The 21,015-nt window shown below is 45.5% G+C and overlaps 1 protein-coding gene across 3 annotated transcripts in view; it reads right to left on the bottom strand.

The window, feature by feature from the left end:
- MAML3 (mastermind like transcriptional coactivator 3) overlaps positions 1-21,015 on the bottom strand; it is a 242,857-nt gene that overhangs the window by 5,663 nt on the left and 216,179 nt on the right. For 2 of the 3 annotated variants that reach the window (XM_021526487.2, XM_077783031.1), the window contains exons 3-4: positions 3,230-3,478; positions 1,033-1,120 (exon numbers count right to left, since the gene is read on the bottom strand). In XM_021526487.2, coding sequence (XP_021382162.1) covers positions 1,033-1,120; positions 3,230-3,478 — 337 coding nt within the window. The remainder of the gene's footprint in view (positions 1-1,032; positions 1,121-3,229; positions 3,479-21,015) is intronic. The other variant, XM_077783030.1, reaches the window with a different exon arrangement.

Raw genomic sequence — 21,015 nt, 5'->3', positions numbered from 1 at the left:
TTTAAATAATACATACAAAAGTAGTGTTTCAAAGAAGCATGAATGCAGAGAATGTGTGTGCATCTCAGTGGATGGCTGTGCACACACACTTCTTGATTTTGGAAATGAATTATTGGGGGAAAAATTAATTTCATACAGAACTTGCGGTGCCAAAGAAAAAAATGAGGAGGTGATTAGAAAAAGCCACCCTGATATATGCCAGCAGATGTGCCTGCCTGTTCACATCCTGGGAACCAGAATGGCAATGTGAAATGTCCAGAACTGACTCCCTTGTTTTCTGTTGCATCTACATGATATTATAATGAATATACAGCATAAGTGTGTCTATATAGAAATCATGGTTAATGAAGACATTCAGCTGATGCTTTTCACTTAAAAAGCTCAGAATTAACTTCTTTTCCTAAGTGAAAATGAGTGCACTTACAGTCTTCAGTTACCTGAGAGCATATCAAAATAATACTTGTACTTTATTTGAGGTAATTGAAAAAAATCTCTATTTACATCTCAGATAGTTTACTGTGTTTCCCACACTTGACATTTAGCAGTCCCTTTTCCAGGTAAAGGTGACTCCTGTTTTTAATTCTCTGCTTTATCGAATGAGATAAAAGTGGGATATGAAAGAGGGGCAAAACCAAGATACAGTCAGAAATGCTAGCAGGAAAAAAAACTCATAAGAGTATAGGTAACAGGATAAATCCATGAATGAGTCCATGACATCTGGATGTCAAAGAGGCAAAATAAATGTTAAAAAAAAAAAAAAAAAAGAAAAAGGGGAAAAAAAAAGGGGATAAAAGAAAAAAAAAAGAAAAAGCAAGCAGTGTTCACTGAAGAGAGCAGTAAGGAAAATATAAACTTAACTGAATATGAAACTTGGACATTACTCTTTGGTAAAATATGTGGTGTGTGCAACAGGCTGTATTCCTCTTCTGCTGCACTGCTTAAAACCTAGTAATCACAAACTGCACAAGCTTTCATACATTTGCTACCTTTAGGGCATTGACTCCAAAACAGGAAAAACAATTTGACTTTTACCTTGGAATTGATTGACCTGTTGCATGGGATATGGGCTCCGCTGTTGATGCAGATGCTGCCGAGGCAAATGTGACTGCTGCTGCATCTGCTGAAAATGAAGGACAGAAAGAAAGCAGAAGAGAAAGAGATTATTAATTAATTAATGGGCTGGTGGCAAAACTGCAGAACTTGCAGTGGTTTTTATCTGGTGAGGTGTTCTGAAGAGACAGGCAGAGTCATCTGGAGAGTCCTCCTCAGAGCACTTGAGCTACTCAGCACTCAGACTCTTTTTGGCTCAAAAAGGAACATGCGTTGAGGCCAACATCATTGCTCCTTACTTACATCCATTTCATCCTGACCTCTACATCATGAGCTTAACTGTCTTCAGGCAGAAAGGAGAGGGAGGGATGTGAACTAACTTTGCTCACCTAGGTCTAAGGGCAACTGTAGCCACACACACACACTTTTGCTCCCTCAGTCCTTCCAAGGTCCAGAGGTTTGTGTTCATGGTGCCTGCATTTATAACACTCAGCTGCAAGGATTACTGCATCCTGACCCAAGCACTGCAGCCTTGGAACATTCCTGAGCCAAACCAGAAATGGATTACTAAGGCACATTTCCTCTTGTGCTTCAGTGAACGATATTTGAGGAGTGGTGACTGCAAAATGCTCCCTTGATCCAGACCATGTTGATCCTCTGTGGTTGTTTTCTACCAATACTTGTGAATATTTTAAAACAGAATCAAAGGCTGATTATAAAAATAGAGTTTTCAGATGCTATGGTTTACTCAACTAGGGGCTGAAAGGGCATGTCTGGGAGCATCACCTGCAGCTGTACAAACACCGTGTCCAAAATCTATGATGTGTAACAAAGGTATGAGAATGGCAGAGATAGGAAAGAGGAAGTACTAATCCCTGCATTCATAAGGATGTGTTACTATCAAAAAGAAAGAGGGACTCTTATTAGGCACAAACTACCCCAAAGCTAAGAGCCTGAGGACTGTGACTTTACCGTTTTTCATCTCTGGAAAGTGTGTCAGCACACTTGACAGCCTCAGCTTGGTGGCCTTTTAACACTTTTAGGATTGCCTTCAGCATCCAAGTCACTTACTGGCTCTTGGCTTTATGCATGTGAATTGGCCCAATCCATGGGATGCATTATTGCATCCTCATTCTCACACACCTGTTCACGCTTGAATCAGTTCAGGCATCTTTAGCCTAAATATTCCTGTGAGCATCCTTCCTGTTCACTGAGAGTAAATTTTTCTGTTTCTCAGGAGCAATAAGAGAAAGGGGGGATGCAATTTGTATTTTTGTGGTTACATAGCATGCATGTGTTCTAACACAAATTAAAGTGGATGGTTTTAAGCTGTCTTTCCTTAGCAAGAGAGGAGAAGCCAAGCTTAAATCAACTGCTGACCTACCAGAGCGTTATCTAAGTAACATTAGGGGGCTGCAACTTTAAACTTGGGTATGATCTTGTAGAAACTCAACAGTGTGACTTTCCACTGGCTTTTTCTTAGGCTGTTTTAAAACTACACCTGAATTAAGCACACACCACTGTTCAGACTGCATAATTTAACATCCATATTGCAAAGCCCAGGAGTTCAGGAACCCAGGTTATAGCTCCAATGCAGCTCTTCCACATTGCCACTGCCAGAGGTTATTTTACTGTTTTCCCACTTCAGTCTCTGGCTCTCCCCTTGCTGCTGTCTCTCCCTTGTATAACCTAATTGCTCCTACTGGCACTCAATAAACTGGACTAAGGAATTGGTCTGGGTAAATAGTAACATTTTTCTTTGCTAAGTCTTCTTTTAACTCACGTCCATTCTTTGTCCCAGATCACTGTGCAGCTCTGCACAGATTTTGCCAATGCAAGACCACAATTAGAGCTAGGGGAGAGGACCTGTGACTATAACTGCAGCCGAGTCTGTGTCTGCTGGACTAAATGCCCCATTAGATGCCAGGTTAAGAGCTAACTTTTCCAGTGCCTAAAATCCAACATGACTATCAAGCGCACCATTGGAAAAGCAAGTAATATTTGCCAAGCTAATGGTAGAACGATACAGTTGCCTCTTCTTTGACAACCACTGCTGAAATACCATGACAGGACTGACAGAGAGTTCTGTAAGAACTACAAAAAAAGGAATCTAAAGGAAGCACTGTCTGTAGTGCTCATGCTCATCCCAGCCTGTGCTGGAGACAGATGGATACCGTACCTGCTCCGCCAAGATCTGCTGCTGCTGCTGCTGCTGCTGCCTCTGCTCTCGGAGAAACTGCTGTTTCTGCTGCTCCATCACATGGAGCTGCGCTCTCTGCTCCATCAGCATCTGCTTCATGATGGCTGCCTGGGGCTGGCTACCAAGGAAGTGTCCCCCGGAGCTGGAGCCTGTGGCTATGCTGCTGGAGCCTGCCGGGACAGAAGGCTGCATGGGCCCTGTGGTCCGTGACAATCCCACCTGGTGCTCCTGTGCAAAGAGAGAGGGAATGCCTTGTTACTGGGTATTCCACAGGCAAGGGAAGTCGCAGCTCACCAAGCAGAGGAGGCACAGAGTCTGTGGTTGAAGCCTGGAGCTTGGAGAAAGACCAAGCCATGGACTGCTCCCCACAGGGAACAGGTGCCTCTTTTCTTCTGGAATTCAAAGCCCCTCAGGTAAAGCAGGAGCACTTTATAATTAATTGTTAGTGAAATAATGAAGTTGTGAGCTAAGTTTTTTCATGCTTCAAAGTAATGTTTTTCTAAGCTTTATCTCCGTCCTCAAGGAGATAAATATATTTTCCTTTCTGTTTTCCTCTCTTCATAGCAGCAATTTAACGTAGCCCCCTGGATTGAAGAGCCAAGGTGTTAGGTGCACACAACAAACAGCGGGAGCTGACAGCACTAATTCTTCTCCAGAACCTCAGGATTTAACTCCATTGCGTGTTTATTCAACATTATTTCCATCCTGCAGCACTGAGCCAGTGTGCGTGGCTGGAAGGAATCAGGGCAAGCGCCTTCCCTGCACACACCCCTCTCTCAGTGTTCTGAATCCAATTTGCTGCCTGTTAGTGCCGGGACAAGCACGGAGGAAAGGCGGGGAGGGCAATCCCACCGGGAGGGCAATCCCACCGGGATGGCAATCCCACACATGAGGGCAATCCCACCGGGATGGCAATCCCACACACAGGGCAATCCCACACATGAGGGCAATCCCACCGGGATGGCAATCCCACACACAGGGCAATCCCACCGGGATGGCAATCCCACACATGAGGGCAATCCCACCGGGATGGCAATCCCACACACAGGGCAATCCCACCGGGATGGCAATCCCACACACAGGGCAATCCCACACACATGGCAATCCCACACACATGGCAATCCCACACACAGGGCAATCCCACCGGGATGGCAATCCCACACACAGGGCAATCCCACACACAGGGCAATCCCACACACATGGCAATCCCACACACAGGGCAATCCCACCGGGATGGCAATCCCACACACATGGCAATCCCACACACAGGGCAATCCCGCGGCGCGCCCCGGCGGCGGGGCGGGACGCGGGCCGGGCTGAGCGCGGCGCTGCCGGCAGGCGGCGCTGCCCGCCCGGGCCCTGCCCAGCGCAGCCGCCTCCCCCGGCAGCGCTCCCGGGACGCGCCCGCGGTCCCCGAGCCGGCACCGCCCAGCCCGGGATGGCCCGAGGCCACGGCAAACGGGACTCACGACGCTGCCAGCACTCCCTAGGGCCCGCTTCGGCACCCCGCCGCCTTTGATGCCGTGTTTGAAAACCAGCGGCTGCGTGCCGGGTCCCTATCTCGGGTGTTAAGTGCTCGTAGAACCTCTAACCGATGAACAGAGGCGCCAACTTGATGGAAAGGACCTGTATCACTTTAGCATCCTTTGTTCAAAACCTGCCAGGGTGAGTTTCAGATTCGCCCGCCTCAATTTGAGTTTGAGTTTATGTCAGTCACTGTGTGATCTTGCAGCACCCACCCCAGTCAGGGAAAGGGTTAAGTTCAATGCTGGAGTGCAGCTTGGGAAATGAGGGTCAGCCTTTCTGCATGAAGGTCGGCTTTTCAAGGACCCTCCGGTGGAAAAAACAAATGCAATTTGTCCACATCTCTACTTTCCGCAGATACTCCCTGAAGGGCTCTGCTGAAAGCTGAAAGGCAGCTATCCAATATTTAGGTTCTTTCCCCTTTTAACATCTATATTGGTTTGAAAGTTCGCTCCCTGATCCTCTTTCTGCTTCTCCCCCAGGCCCATCACCCACTGCGCTTTGTACTTTACGACCTGGTCAAGCACGGTCCCTGCAGCATCCTAAGGGCCAGGGCAGCAGTGGCTGGATCTCTCCCAAGCTGGGGTCAAAGAATCACTAAGGATCCCTCAGCTGCTCCTGCACTGAACCCTTCACCCACCCCTCTCTCTGAGCTCCTGCTTACTTTGCTTTGGGGGGACACACATATTTATTGGTTGTCTTCAGGAGAGCTGATGGTAAAAGCCTTTTTCTACCACCCCCTGGCCCTCCCCCGGCTTCTGATGAAGTCATCAAGCAACCAATTGCATAACTGATGCACAGGACTATCCTGTGTTATACTGGGATAACAGCCAACTGCTTCCATTTATAGACAAAAGCAAGGAAGGCCATGCTGCCAGATAATGGAGCCTTTGCTGCAGCCACTCCAAGATGAAGAAAAAGGAGGGGAAAAAACCCAGGAGCTGAAGGGCATGCAGTGACATCCCTTGGAGCTTCCTCTGCGAGCTTCAGTGCACAGCTGCCTTTGGGGCTGCAGCCCAAATCCTCACTGAATTGCCTTTAAAAAAAAAAAATCTTCCTACAGAACTCCTGTCCTGTCCTCATGCACATATGGGTATAGCTGAGGGACACGGTACCCCATGCAGAAAGCACTCCATTTTCTGATGAATTATGTTATAAATTAATTCTGGAGTTTTAAAAGGAAGAAAGTTTTGAAAGGAGCCCCACCAGCTGACGTGAGCCCAGTGAACTGTGCAGCAGCTGAAGGAAATACAAAAATTAGCACACAGGTGTCACTTCCAGTGTTGCATGTTTACTCATTTCAAGGTACATCGTGAAAACTTCCTGTTTCTGTTAAAGTCAGGCCTTCTTCATTTAGACCACCCTCCTGCCTAGAACATTTCTTCTCCTTTCCTTTTGTTTCATGGCAAAAGCTCTTCCCAGCTGATGATGAAAGGCCCTTCTGAGATCACTGGGAGCAGCCCTGGGTTGTGTGTCCTGAAAATAAGAGCACAGCCCAGGCAAAAAGTGTCTGCTCCCTAGCACCTGGGAGCAGAGTTCTTTCTCCAGAGCTTTAGCTCTGCAGCCTGGCACTGCTGCAGTTGACCTCCGAGGGCAGTGTGTGGAGGTGACACCTGGCTATGGGCCATGAGGCAGGGAACTGGGGATGGAGGAAGCAACACTGGACTCTACACGGCTGCCTCTTACAAGCCATGGCAGCCCCAGACCCAGATGCAGTCTCACCCCAGGAGCTGAACACCAAATCAAGCAACTCAGGCTAAGTGCAGCACTTTCACTGTTACAGAGCTTAAAAACCAAACTAAATGCAAGCTTCACTGACAACCCTCTTTGCTCCTGCTCTACCTGACTGTTCTCTCACCCTCCTATTGCACCCTGAGTCTTTCTGCCCCTAGACTTCCTGCTCCTCCTCCTCCTCATTCCTTGCTATCCCTTTCTCCTTCCTACATCCTCTGCCCAGCCTCTGCATTTTCCTTTCTCCACCAACTGGCACTGCTGTCTCTTGCTTCACTCTCCAGACACCCCCATCAGTACCCAGCCTGTAGCTGCATCTCACCCATGTTGTTGTCCCCAGTGGCCCAATGCACACAGCTTGGCTCACCCTCTGACTCCCAGGGATCCGCAGAAGCAAGGGGACTGCCCAGCTCTTTCCCCCAGGCCCCTGTGCCCATGTGTACACGTGTGTACGGGGGTGCTCTGTGGGCAAGTAGTCCCTGAAGAGAGTGACAAGGTGCCCTGGAAGGGGAAACAGATTGTGTTCTCAGGTTGTGATATCTGGGAAAATGGTACAATGGGATTTCTCGTTTTTCACTCTGGTTCTTTTCAACACCACCCAAAGCCACTGTGTGATGCTCTCATGCTGCAAACAGCTCTCTCCTGCTTACAGTGGCTCGAGCAGAGTCACAGGCATTCCAGTCAGGAACAGTGGTGCTGCAGCTCTGCTGCAGGGTCCTCACCGAGGGACAGGTGAAGCCAAGAGCTGGTTACATAAAGGGAGGATGGTGCCAAGGCCCCTCAGCTGTGACAAAGAGCAAGTTCAAGCACAGGCTGGCCCTACCTCAGCCTCCCGGGAGCCCTTCTGCCCCTGCAGCCTCAGCTGTCCATTTTTAAGGCAGCCCAGGACAGAATTAAGAGCTCAGCCCCTATGAACAAAAGCAGGTATTGCAGGAGCCAAAGAGCTGCCTGTTCACAGAGCCAAAAAGCAGCCACTGTTTATAAATGGTCAGCAGAACACACCTGGACAGGTTTGTAGGTTTGGACAGGTACAGGGCACCATGTAAGATGAACTTATACTGGGATCTGACTGCTTACTTAATGCCTCTGTGGGAGTTGCCTCCTGTGGATAATCTAATTCTTAGTTAAGCAACAGGAAGATAAATCCTGTGTCCTCCCAGTGTATTTCCAGGGCTCTACTGGAGTGATGGAATACTCTCCAGGAGCTCAGAGTAACACATGTGATATGTACAGTTATGCACAGTAAAGGGATAACAAAGGGGAGTGGAAACAAGATTTTCCTCTTTGTCTCAGATCTTACGTGCCTCTTCCTTATCATGCAGTGATTTATTCCTTCCACATGTCATTCAATCCCCCAACTGCAGCTAAAAGCAGTCACAATTTCCTTTCAGAACAAGCAGAACAACCACCAGCTGAAGCCCCAGGCACCAGACAGGGACACCCAAGCCTGCCTCTATATATATTTGGAGGAGCCAACTCTGCTCCTGCTGAAGGCCAGGGGGCAAAGTGGCACCTCAGGGAAAAGGGGGCTGTTCCAGACAACTACTGGCAGAAATCAACAGAGGATGGGTATTCCATGTCTGGGAGCAAAGCATAGCCCAACAAGCTGTGAGAAATACCAACTGGAAAGCACAGTTGTGGATGTGTAAAACAGACAAACATAATTTTTTGTGCCGTTCATGTGAGCGAATGGATATTGAATATAGAAAGCAAATAGAAGCCAGGAGGTAGCTTACCCTGCACACTGCATCAGAAAAATGACACCAGAAAAATGTATACAATCAGACATCTACATTTTAGAGTCAGAGCAGAAAGAGTAGACAAAAAAATGATTTGTGGCAGAAAATGCCTGCCAGCGAGTAACTTAAAGAGCTCAATCCATTTAGCTTACCACAAAAAGAACAGAGAGATGCTTTGACCATGGTGGATAAAAATACCTTCATGAGGAAAGAAATTCCTTAAAGAGCTCTTTTATCCAGCAAAGAAGGCAAAACCAGATACAAGGACTGAAAGCTGAAGACAGATTTAAATCAGAAAGAAGAATCCCATTTTTACCCTCCAATTCTATTACCCATCAGAAATGGCAGATCTCCACAACGGGATGTCTTCAAGGATGTATGCCTTTCTGGATAAACACAACACTAGTGCAATGGAATGGGTGTGATGTGCAAGGTGATGTACAGTGCTGATGAACAGAGCTGTCTGCCCTCACCTCTGCACAGCCCTGAGCTGCTGCTGGGGACACAGGCACTGCCTGCGTGTCTGTGTGTGTGTGTGGCTGTCTGTTAAGAAGGGGGAATCTCCAACCTATTACTGGGATCAAAAATATTACTCCATTTCCATACACTAGGGTCACAGTAAAACATCATCTCTACCCAGTGTTTTCAGAGCAGCCTGAAAGCACATTCCTATACTCCCTCAGAAATATTTCTATTTAATTCCTTGTAATGTTGTGACTTACTGTGTCTTGCAGGGATCTTAATCCTCTCTCTAAGTCAGACTGCCCACAGCAAAGCCACCTTTCTCAGAATGGTACCATCTGACAGACTGAGGGAATTACAAATCCAGTAATTTCAGACTTATGGGGGTGGTTTTTTCCTCAGAAAAAAACAGTGTATAGGATGAAGGGATGGAATATGCTGGTTCAAAACTGCAGCTCCAGCAGCAGGCTCAGCAGAGCAGATTGCTTCACCTATTTCCTCTGTCATCCAGCCTCAGGGAGGGGCTGCAAACCTCTCCTTTCCCCCCAGGTCCCCGGTTGCCATGGTCTTTCATACAGTATCTGAGCAAACAAGATCCCTCTGATGTTTGACACCAGACCTCTCCATGCAGCCAATTTGTTTTCTTTTCACCTCTCTTCACCTGTATCTCTCCTCCCTGTGTTTTCCATACAGTTTATTCTGCCAACAGGACAAACAGGAGCGGTTAGATTTTGGTGTATTTTTGTTTTCTTCTAAGAATTTTCCAATGTCTCCCTTTTTGGTGATGAAGTAGGTAACAAAGGGCTCTAAAAGGGACAACTGTTTTTCTAATACTGTTGAAGAGCTAAAGGTCAGCAGGAGTTCTTCTCAAAGCATGTAAGGAGAAGGGGCTTTGCTGGCACTTCCCCACACACCCACTTCTGCTCCAGCCCAGGGCTTCCACTCCACAAACCCTGAGCACATCTCATGGAATTCAGGAATGATGGATTCAGAAATGTAGCATTTCAAAAGAATGCCACTGAATTTCAACCAGCTTAATAAAACCAGACTCATTTCCTATTTTACAAATAGCAGCTCTGGTGATCTCTCCCTTCTCTCAAGAAAGAAACCTTTGCAGGGGAAATCACTCCTGCTTTCAGTTTAGATTACCCCCAGTTTCACCAGCATACCATAAGACTGTGGTATAGAGTATAAGGATATAATAGTTGTGTTTGTGCACTGAGAAGTATTCATTTATCTCAAATAACTATTATCCTTGTACTTACAAGTTTAATTGGTATTATTATTTTGGGGAGAAAAAAAAAAAGTGGATCAGCCTCAATTCAAACCAAAATGCCCTCTTTACATCCATATCTAAAAAAAAAAAAAAAAAAAAAAAAAAAAAAAAAAAAAAAGGAGAAATAACCACTGGCCTCTAGGCAAAGCTGGTGGCAGGGAGGGAAGGAGGACAAGGATTTGAAGAAACACTGAAGTGCCCAACCTTATATTCTAGGTGTATTGTGAAGGCTGTAATTACTCCACTCAAAGACTGCTGCGTGAAGCTGTGCCATCATGGCATTCCACAGTGTGTCCTACCACTCAGAATGCAAGAGGGAACCTTCAGCGACCAAAAGGCAGGAGGAAGGAGTTGAAAAGCTGGCCCATGCCAAAGCTTTTCCATGCCACATCCCTGATGCCTTCTCCCACAGCTCCCTTGGAAGCTGAGGGCTTCCATGGATACAAACCAGGCCCTCAAGAGGAGCTGTGACTTGCCATTTCAGTGCCAGCTTGGTTCAGTCTTGGTAGATTTCCTGGGACTTTAGAAACTGGTCCTGGAGAAAAACAAAGTGACAGCTGAGCTCATGGAAGCCACTGGACCCTGAAGCTGGTGCCTGATAGAAATTTTCCTGCTGCAGGTTTCAGCTCTAATCAATGCCTCCTTCAAGCCCATCCTGGAGCAGGAGGGAGGAAAGCTTATGTGAAGCATAAGGATAATCACAGCTAGAGAGCTCCTGCAAGGAGGGAGAGAAGAAAAATGGAAGATGAAAGCAAGCAAATGGTTTAAACAAACACTCACACAGGGCCAATGAAAAGGGGGAAAGAGGGAAAATGGCACAATAAAAATAAATTATGTAAGAAAAAGAAAAGCTTCTAAGCACACGCAGGGAAAAATACAGGGCTTGGAAAAAGCAGAAGTGTAAGAAAGAGATGCTCTAATGGAGCTCTATAGAAGTTAACACTCTACATTATCAGGCAGCCCCTTTCCTTCTAATGGCCTGAGCCTGTACCACATTATCACCTTGGACCCCATGGAGCTCACTGGTTGTTGAGGTATTTTGAAGAGCCTGGCTGTAGCTCATGCTTAGCAGAAGCTGCCTGAGGTCTCCTGTGGATGACTGCAGAAATTTATTTTTTACTGTAGCTGTGTTTTTTTTTTAACTTCCTCTTGGTTGTTTTGTTTGAGCATAAACAAAAGGTGTCTTTTCACACTTAAAGGTGTTTTTCAGGTCATTTTCTCTGTGCTGTGATAAATCTTTCATTTTTAGAAATTCCAACTTGGCATTTGTGTTGCTCCTCAGTAAGCAGTGTGTAATTTGCCAAGCCTGAAAGAATCCTGGCTGAGAAATAAACACAGTGGGCCATATGCTCTCTTTCCTATATGCAGAAGGCACCTTACCTCAGAAACTGGGAAGAAGCTGCAATCACCCCCATGGTGTTGCTTCTGCCGAGGCAAAAAAAAATATCCACAAAAAAATGTATGGCAAAGGCTTTCCAAAGTAGCCCTCTTCCTGCATGGCTCCAGGGACCTGTCTTGCACTGTGCCCAATTCTGTGACTGGCCTCTGGCCTGGCAGGAGTGTGGGGAGGGCTCAGGGAGCGTGTCCCTCCTGCTTGCAGTACAGCTGCACTGCCTTCCTGGGTATTTCCCAGCTTCATTCTCTTCTCCCTCACTCACACCGTGCCCTAGGAGAGAGAGATCACACACCAGCAGGGCTAGGTGAAGTGAGGACTTCCTTCTGCTCTGTGCCCATACACAGAGGGACAGTGTACCTTGGATACAGAGTCACTCAGATCCCTGCTGGACTTCAGCAGATTATCAGTGGGACTGATAAAGGTATTGGTGCTTATGAAGAATGTTCATCTGTACCTATTCATGCATAAATTCCATGATCTTCCTCTGCCTGACAGTGACTTCAAAGAGCTGGAGTAACTCCCTTGCCTTGTTTGCATGTGCTTGTCTGTGCAGCCCCTCTGGAGGTGGGAATTCCATCTCAAATCAAGAGCCAAATATTTCCATAAGGTAGCTGGCAGGCCCAAGGGAAGTGGTCCAGTTGCCTGGGAAAGCAACAGGATCTTTGCTGTGGTTTCACGTAACTAGCTGATGATAAATTGAGCTGGTTGGGATGGCACAACCAGGAGAAGGATTTCATCAGCTAGTTCTTATAACATCCTTGAATCCAAGCAATCCAGACCACCTAGTTTCAGCACTTGAAACTCTTGATTTTTCCTCCCTTTTGGATGTTGTATTTGTGTTTCCATTAGCCACCTGACCATTACTTTGACACAGTCATCTTCCTCTTACTGAAAACTGAGATAAGGCATTCTGATTTGGGCTATGCCTAGCTTGTCTTTAACCTCAACACGTCCCATTGTGTATGACTCCCTCTATTTATATGACTAAGGAAAAACTCACAATTGAATTGATTTCCTTTGCAAGGCCTAACTCAGCTTAAGTTTTAGAAGAACTGACTTTATCCGTAGAATTCCAGGTCTCTAATGCATAGCTTGCTTTGCTGATCAAGCCCTTATTAATGCTGTCTGAGGCTTTCTAGATAGCCTTGATACCTCTTAAGCCTTACATTTCCTCCTTTTTTTTTTTTCCCCTCCCTCCACAACTCTAACTCCTATGTTGCCATCTTCCTAATGCCTACTTATCTTTGCCAGCTTAACTAGCCCTCCCAGTGCAACCCCAGCTGTCTTTTTGCAGCCTTGGACTCACTTCCGAAGCCCTGCCTTCACTGGAGACAGGTCTTTGCACAGGATTGTGTTGATCTCTCCCATGAGAGCCTTGAAGCAAAACATGATCTTCCTCTACCCTCACTTCCCATCCTGCCCAGCTCTCTGCTCCTGGCCACAGAGGAGGTGGCCTCATCAGTGATCCCCAGCCCTTATTCTTGTCCTGGCAACCTCACTGGGTCCTCTCTTCTCATCTCTCTTGCCCCCATCTGCCTTCTCCTTTTTTATATCTCACTCTCCTCTTGCTCTTTCCTCTTGCTCTTTCACAAGCAAGCTCTCGTGCTTGCTCTTTGCAGCACAAACATGCTTTATCTTCATACTTAAAAAAATAATCCAAACAACCTTTGACTCCTAGTGACTCTCCAGCTCTCACTCTATCTCTTTTCACTGTCAGCTCTAAGTTTATTGAGTCTGCTGATGATGATTTATATGATTTAGACTGAATTTAGGCTCTATCTCCAACAGATTCTTTTTCAAACAGGCTTTCACATCTCTTCTGTCACAGAACCAGAATCAGAGAGTTTCTGATTTTCTTTGTCTGGCTGCAGCTCTGCACTATGCCAGGCTCTCTGTCATAGCCAGTCAGCTCCTTCTGGAAATCTGGTCCTCCTTTCCCAGTGCTCCTACTTGACTCCAACACCTTCCTCTGCTTGCTCAGGGTTACTCAGACTAGTTCATCACTGCTCACCCTCCCACCTGCTGCTGTTGTTTGGCTCTGTGTCCTCCTTGCTTGTCTCCTTTCCTTCTCCCTTGGGTCTCAGAGTGAGTTCTCCCTCTGTACACATCCAGGAACCTCCTCTGCTCCAGTGACCTGCCTCTCTGTCCCTGGCCACTTCCCGTCTGTTCTGACTGAATTCATGCCTTGCCTCTGGGATTATCTTGTGGATATCTGTCAGCTCAAGCTCAAAGCAGGCTCTCATCTTACTCCCTAGGCCTGCTGTCCTTCCTGTTCCTTCAGTCCCCATGGCCTGGCTGTCACTCAGCCCATGCCTGGTTGTTACCTGTGCTGCCATGCTCTGTGCAGTCCCACAGCCAGGCTCCCGCTGCCTCACACCCTGACACCTGCAATCTTACCCTGCTTGTAGACTGCCCAAGTTCTGCTGTCCTGCTCTTTTTTTTTTTTTTTTTTTTTTTGCCAGTTATCCTGCCTTTGCCATCTCTCTCCTTGTGGCCCTCTCTCCGATTCCCTTTACTCTGGATTTCCACACCCTTCCTTCCTCTCAAATTCAGCTGCAGCATATGCCACCTCACACATCATCTCTCTTTCACTGCTGAGACTTTCTGTCACCCCATCACAACCCACTCTTTTCCACATGTTACATTTTAGCTGTAAGTGCCTTCATGCTTTCCTCCGTGCTGGATCTCATTCTTGGGAGGAGACTCTCCAAATCACACAAATCTGACCCTGAACTGTGTCCCAGTACAGTTATATTTGTAGAAGTTTCTGTCTCCACGATGTCCAGAAGTCTTCTGTTTCCTTGTGCTCCCTGGTATGTTTGTCTCCCTGCATTATCTCTTATCTTACTTTTAGGTTAGAAGTATTTGTGGGGAAGGAAACATATTTACATCCTGCATCTGAAGAGAGCCCAGAACAATGAGACTCCTAAACTGGGACTACGGCTCAGAAGTGCAAGAAATAGTGTAGCAAATCCAACTTCAATCTGCATAGAGCTAAATACACTGTTTTATATTCTGTAGGTGCGAAAACACCATTATTTCACTGTGCCCTTGCTTCACTACATCTTCTCTTAAAGAACATAATATAAGGATGAGCTATCATGTGCTGAAAAAATCAGGAAATGTTAAGTTACAGTTCCCATGGCAATTGCAACTCAGCCCCCTCCAGTGCTGTACAAAGGTTATCACCATGTACAATAAGAGGGGATGCTGAACACATGCAAAGTGACCAAATTACTGTTGTGGCAGATAACCAGAGCTTTGAACTTCTGCGCAGGCAAAATCTTAGGCATTTACTGGGCTTTTAGCATTTAAGTCTGGAAATGTGAAGTCAAATACGTTATAAATAAGTCAGAATTATGTTGTATAGCAAGTAGCTGGTGCTGGCTTGGAGTCCTCCTTGAATAGATACAGCTAATGGCAATAAGAAATATTTTCATTATTTTATGAGCTCTGGTAGCTGTCAACTGAGAGAGGGATCTGCCGATCAGAGAAATCTGGGGAGACATCAGTGTGTCAGAACAAGTGAAAAGACTTGACACAGAAGGCACATTTTTGTTGAGCAATTTGCATTAGCACTTCTGGACAAATTCTACATTTCACATGCAATTCACAAACCAACAGCAGCATTGCTAATTGGTGCAGTTGCCAGTCAACTCTGGTGCCTTGTTTGAGCTATCACTAACGGGAATGAAGACTACAGTCTTTCTTTAGAAAAAAAAAAATGCAGCAATTATTTTCCAGACTTTGAGTTGCGTTCCCCCTGCCCCCACTTTCATCCTTGTAATTTCATTATCTCAGTAACTTAAAAAGGACACGGAATAGAAAAATGCAAATCTCAGAAAAGTCCTGCTGGAGTTATTAATTAAAAACACCACTGTTTGCAAAGAATGATGCCCTTCATTAATACCACCTGCCATCACTGTGAATTTGACCATGTCTCAGGGTCCCAATGCAAAGCTGTTTGTGTATCTGAAAAAAAAACCCAGTATGTGGCAGAGCACTGGTGACTCAAATCCCAGTCACCAAACCAAGGCCAGGCTCTGCAAAAATCTAAAATGCTGATGGAATGACAGAATCTCTCTGCTCCCTCTTAGGTGATACTAGAAGTTATTTAACTGAAAACAGGGCAGATCCTATCCATCATTCTTTATCCTTTGTAAAGTTGAGTCTCCTGAGAAAAGGAAAAAGCATCCATAATGCAGCTATTACCACTGCTCAGAATGCTCAGGCAGCTGCGGCTCAGCTAAGGAAGGTTTGGCTAAATCATTTTTGTAAGTTAGATGGCTATTTTTAGGGAACATTTCCTTTAGGTTCCGACAGTGCAAAATCCAAAGGAGCTAATGACATTGGCAGATGCCTAGGTTGTCGGTGACCTCCTCTAGCTGAGCATTCACATTTCCTTACTCCATTTTTTTCATAATGTATAGTGAAAAAGGGAACAACCTACAATTAAAGATCTTCCAAAGCAGCTTTGATACCTTTTCTATTCAAATGCTCAAAGAAAAACCAATGTGCAATAGCAAAAAAAAAAAAAAAAAAATTGGAACAGCACGAGAAAAACTATACAGATGTACCTAGAGCTAAATAAATCTAAGTCTGAAGAACTTGGTGCTAATGGCGTATTTTGGTTGCTCCTCTATGCATGAGTAAGTGTCTGTGATGCACTTGCATTCTGACCCTGATCTTTCTGCAGCTGCAAGAATCCCATTTTCTTTCTTGCTTTCCTTGAAATCTTCTTGGCCCCACCCTAAGGGTCCAGCCTGACTGATGTAGAAGTCACTAGCAAAAGCCACATCTTGTCCACATCTCCCAGCTGTGCTCTCCTCAGAAGGAATAAGAAAAGCAACAGTACAGCCAGGAACTCCCAATCCTGATCACGAGAGGCCTGTCCTGGACACTGATGTTGTTTTATTTTCTACAGTGAGGTACAAAGCAGGTTGTTGGGCAAACTCCTGTAGTACAACTTTCTGGTTTACGTACCTCTACTTGGGCTTCCTTCTGCTAACACCCTGGGTTACTGCTGGCACAGTAGTCACTTTTCCCTGCAACGAAATCCTGATTTGGAGGCCAAATTATTTTGAGTCTGACTGCACAGTCTTCTTGGCAATCAGTGCTATGCACACCCCTTGCTCCCCAGGCTGAATCAGTGGGTATTTGAGGAAACAAGGGCTGGGAGCTCTGTGTGTGCCCTGTCCCAAGGGTCTTTCTCTGAGCATCCCACCAGTGTTCACTTGGTGAACCATGGAAAAAGGGAGGCTCTGAAATCCCCAGTGATATGGGTTGCCTCCTTCCTTCCAGCTACTTCATCCTTTGTCTGCATTCAAAAGACTTTGCCCAGAGAGCTGATACCTCAAATCTTTCACAAAGCAAAGCCAGCAGTGGCTTTGTGAAACCACAGTCTGTACCTCCCAATGATAGAGCAGGGCTCCAATTTAGCAACACATGGTGTGGCTATAAAAACTGCCAAAGATAGCTTTAGACTTCTTAATACCTTATTTCTGATATGTGGAGGGACTGGGGAGTTTGCAGCTTCCCACCTGCTTAAATATAATTCACTGCTAAATATCAAACAGATGCATTCAGCCCTTTGTAGACATATCATTACCTTATGTGTGTTCATGTAACACACATCTGTAGCATATTGGCAGTACACCTAGTTGATGTGTGGGAGACTCCTAGGTTCAAAGTCTCCAATGTTTCTTTTGTTCTCTAATGAATCCTTCTTTTGTTTAGCTCCACATTTCCTTAGGTCGTAGCTGTTACTCTGTCATTAGCATCTGAAATTTTTTTCCTCCAAAACTACCTACAACACTGCAATAGACTGGGTACCTAGTAGGAAACACCTAAATGAATCACAATTCTTACTTCAGACAGGTTTAACAGGTCTGGGTCACTTTTAGCAGCACTGTTGCTTCATTAGCAAACTTGTTAACCAAATACTCCCCCTAACACCATGTGAGGTGAGATTCCTGTGCTATATTCTAGCTGGTAAGCTGAGTTAATAATGTTTCAAATAAAAGATGCAGCCATCATTATGAGGAGTGTCACAATTTTTGTGAGTATCTGAAGACTCTCATCTGTTTCTTAGTGTCCAAAACTCAAAGCACTCAGGCATCTCTTCGGTAGCCCCTGAATATGTTGATCTGTATCCTTTGGGTGCAAACATTTTGCATCCAAAGGATTTTAGGATTTCAACCTAATTACCCCACACCTGATTTTCCAGATATTATCTATGAAAACACACATGTAAGACCGAGATATGTCTGGCACACAGAATGGCATCTGTGGTATCCATCAGAATCACCATCCATCGTGGTGCTGGCATCTTTCTGGGCTTCACCAAAAGCCACCCACAAGTTCTGGGAAACAAGTAGCTGAAGATGCTACTAAGGATTTTCTACCACAGATAGGCACAAAGACAGAAAGTCTGCCCACTTGGCTGTAAATTAAATGCGGTGGGAATTTTGCTTTTAGAAAAATGCCAAGTTTATATCCACTGAGTTACTGTGCTGACTCAGTGGGCTGACTCCAGGTCTTTCCAAAGTTGCCAGGCCTCTTCTCCAAGACATCCTAGGGACTGCCAGAGATGGCCAATGCTCAGGGTGGGATCTGGGGCATTTCCTCTGTGAGAAATTCAGCAGTCAGGCAGGAAGGCCACACCACTGGCAGAAGTGTTGGGACTCTGCAGTGCTGTGCTGCTGCTACATGTCATGGACATCTCTGGCCCATCAAGCACAGTGCTCACACCTCCTTGTCCTGCAGCCAGAATCCCTGTGCACCCTCGTAAGGCAGTTCAGCTGTACAAAAAGGATTCTTAGCATGATGACACATGTTTAACTTTGCCAGACATCTCCAAACTGTAACAGTCGTCAGACTTCAGTGTTCAGCTTGTCACTGCAAAAACATCAGCTCTTTAACAAGCACAACACATCAGCAATGTGCATTGTTGCCCTATACTCATCAACTAGAAGTATTATTTTTATTTAACTGTAAGTGGCATGTTTTATTTGCTGGCTTTCTTCCAAATTATTCTGTTACTCTTAGCTGAGTAGTGTGTGTTTTCACTGCTTACAATGAAACATTTCTCTCTTTAAGAGATACAAACACACCATTGCCTGAAAAAGGCATGGTGGTAATGCTCAGGAAGAAAACCCCAAGCTAGGTAAACCTCATTCTTCCTCTCCCTGACATTTCAGAAACAATCCTGCAGCAAAATCCAGCTGCTTTGGCTAGCCACTAAAATCAGCAAAGATGCAAGCCAAGGCAGAGCCACAAACCTTCAAAAACTGCTGGGGGAAGCAGCACAGGAAGCTCGTGGAGTGGCCCTGTCTTCCTACTGTTTGTCCTCACAGCAGACTGTGAGCCTCTGTCCTGTAGCTCTCCACGGTGACTGTAAATGCAGTGACAGCCATAGCTGTCACCTGGAAGCACCCTTCCTTTGGAAAACCAAACAGCTCCACACTCACACAGAGAGAAAAAGCCAAATGCATATGCAGAGGAGGAAAGCTGCTGCATCTTCAGTAGGTGCTGGGCATGCAGGAGGAAATTGCTGAAGACTTATAATGGCAAAATCAAGGTGCACAACCTGAAGGACTAATTAGCTTTATTTCATTCCCTCAAAATATTTCCTTATGATTTAAATTGTGTGGCAGCAGTTTGGCAGTTTGGTGATTGTATGTGAAACAAACCAGTGTTGTGTGTCTCGTTCCCAAGTTTTTACTGTTATTATCCCTCACTAAACTTGGACTGCTTCAAAATTTACTTTCTCAACTTTCTTAAAGGCCGTGGCCTTATACAAGTGAAAACCTACAACATTGTTTTGCAACCAAAGTCTGCCTGGAGGATGAAAACCTTCCTCTGCAATGGTCACACAGCATTTTCTAGAGGTCTATGAACAAGATAAACACAGAGAAGTTCGAAGATTGGTTAAATACCAAAATAAACTTAATTGCTTAATGAATTGAACTAGACCTCACCTCCTCCAGAATGACTCAACCTGTTCAGCACTGGAAAAGGCTGGTGTTGACACTGCCCCTCTTTGTCTGGCTGCCTATCAGCTCAGGAAAGTATATTTAGCTCTAGTGCTCTTGCAGGATTGTATCTCGCAGCTCCACAGGAAATCTCTGGAGTCAGAGCTAAAGATATCACTGCACACTTGGAAATTCATGGCCAGCTGTAAAAGTGGGGCTTCTGTGGTGGTCAGAATGCTCAACAGCCTCCTTTCAAATGAGCGAGGAGGCTGAATAAAACACTTCACTGTGCTGGGTTCACGGCAGGCAGGGTGCACCCATGGAACCCAAAATAGCAACAGCTATCTCTTGCTGGGATAAGGCTGAATTGATATATCCTGTTCCCAGTCCCATGCTCATGAGTAGATGTGAAGGGGAGAAGTCTGAGGAGAGAGAACTGCAGACTAGTGCTGAACAAACATACAGAGATTTTTTCTTCCTCTTCTGAAGCTTTCAGAAATTTTAAGAGTTGTCAGATCCATTTCAAGAGAGAGAAACCATAAAAGAGAACACACATCTAACAGAGGCTTTCTTTTCCATAAAGAGTATCTACACATGGGTTGTGGAAACAATTCTAGGGCAAGTGAACAGACTGAGAATCCCATCAAATTCTTGTCCCTGGTGTTTTTAAATGGCATTTTGCTCAATGCTCTCATGGTTCCTGAGCAACATCTCCAGCACTGGGCAAGCACAGGGCACCTTGGCCACAATCTCACCTATTGCCTCAGTCTTGGAGAAGGATCAGGCCCCTTCACTTCATCACAGTTAAAGCATGAATATGACACAGAACCTTACCCTACTGTGATAATGAAAAAGCAGGATGCAAAACCAGCTCCTGTTTTCTGTTAATAAGTGCTTTCTTACTCTATCTTATAATTTTTTTTCTCAAGTGATGGCTAGCTGACTGTTTCCATTTAATCTCAGCTTTGGGAATGCTCTGTACTGTCCAAGTAATTCCAGTCAGCCAGAGCACACCTCTCTTTGCTCAGTGGCAGGACAGCTCCGTGTGCTTATGAAGCAAGTAAATGTAAACAACTTGTCCCTCCTTGATGACTTCCTTGGGATCCAGAGCATTCTGTCAATAGCAATGTAAGGAAGTACTATGGCCTTAGGGTCCTGCATGCTGTTGATGTGGGAAAAGAAAAGGAACTTTTATTTCAGATTATTTCAGAATCTTATTTAGATCAACCTATTTTCTTTCAGGCAAAAAGACTAGGGTGCCACCTTGCCTACAGCTAACTGGTCTCCCAAGAACAGATAAATTTCAGACAGGTCATTAGCTGGTGGAAAGGGGGCAGGTAGATGTATGCAGCTTTAGGAAGTGTGCAGGATACGTTCATATTGACCCTATACAGGAGAAGCTGTAAGACTGTTTTTTGGCAGCCTGATATATTCAGAATGCAGATTTTGGACAAATCACTACTGTGCCTGATGCCTTAGCATCTCCACCCCTATGGAACAGCTACAGTTCCTCTGATTCCAACAAACTGCCCCAACCCCAGCAAAGCAACAGGATCCAGGGAGCAACAGTGCCAGTATGCTTTAATTACACTCTCAGATAAAATATTTTCCCCAAATTAAAGCTCAGAATTGTATTTCTTGTCTGCATGCACCTAAACAAATCA

The sequence above is a fragment of the Lonchura striata genome, chromosome 4, assembly GCF_046129695.1.
Source record: "Lonchura striata isolate bLonStr1 chromosome 4, bLonStr1.mat, whole genome shotgun sequence".
NCBI lineage: Eukaryota > Metazoa > Chordata > Aves > Passeriformes > Estrildidae > Lonchura > Lonchura striata.
This window is presented reverse-complemented; position numbering and strand designations above follow the sequence as displayed.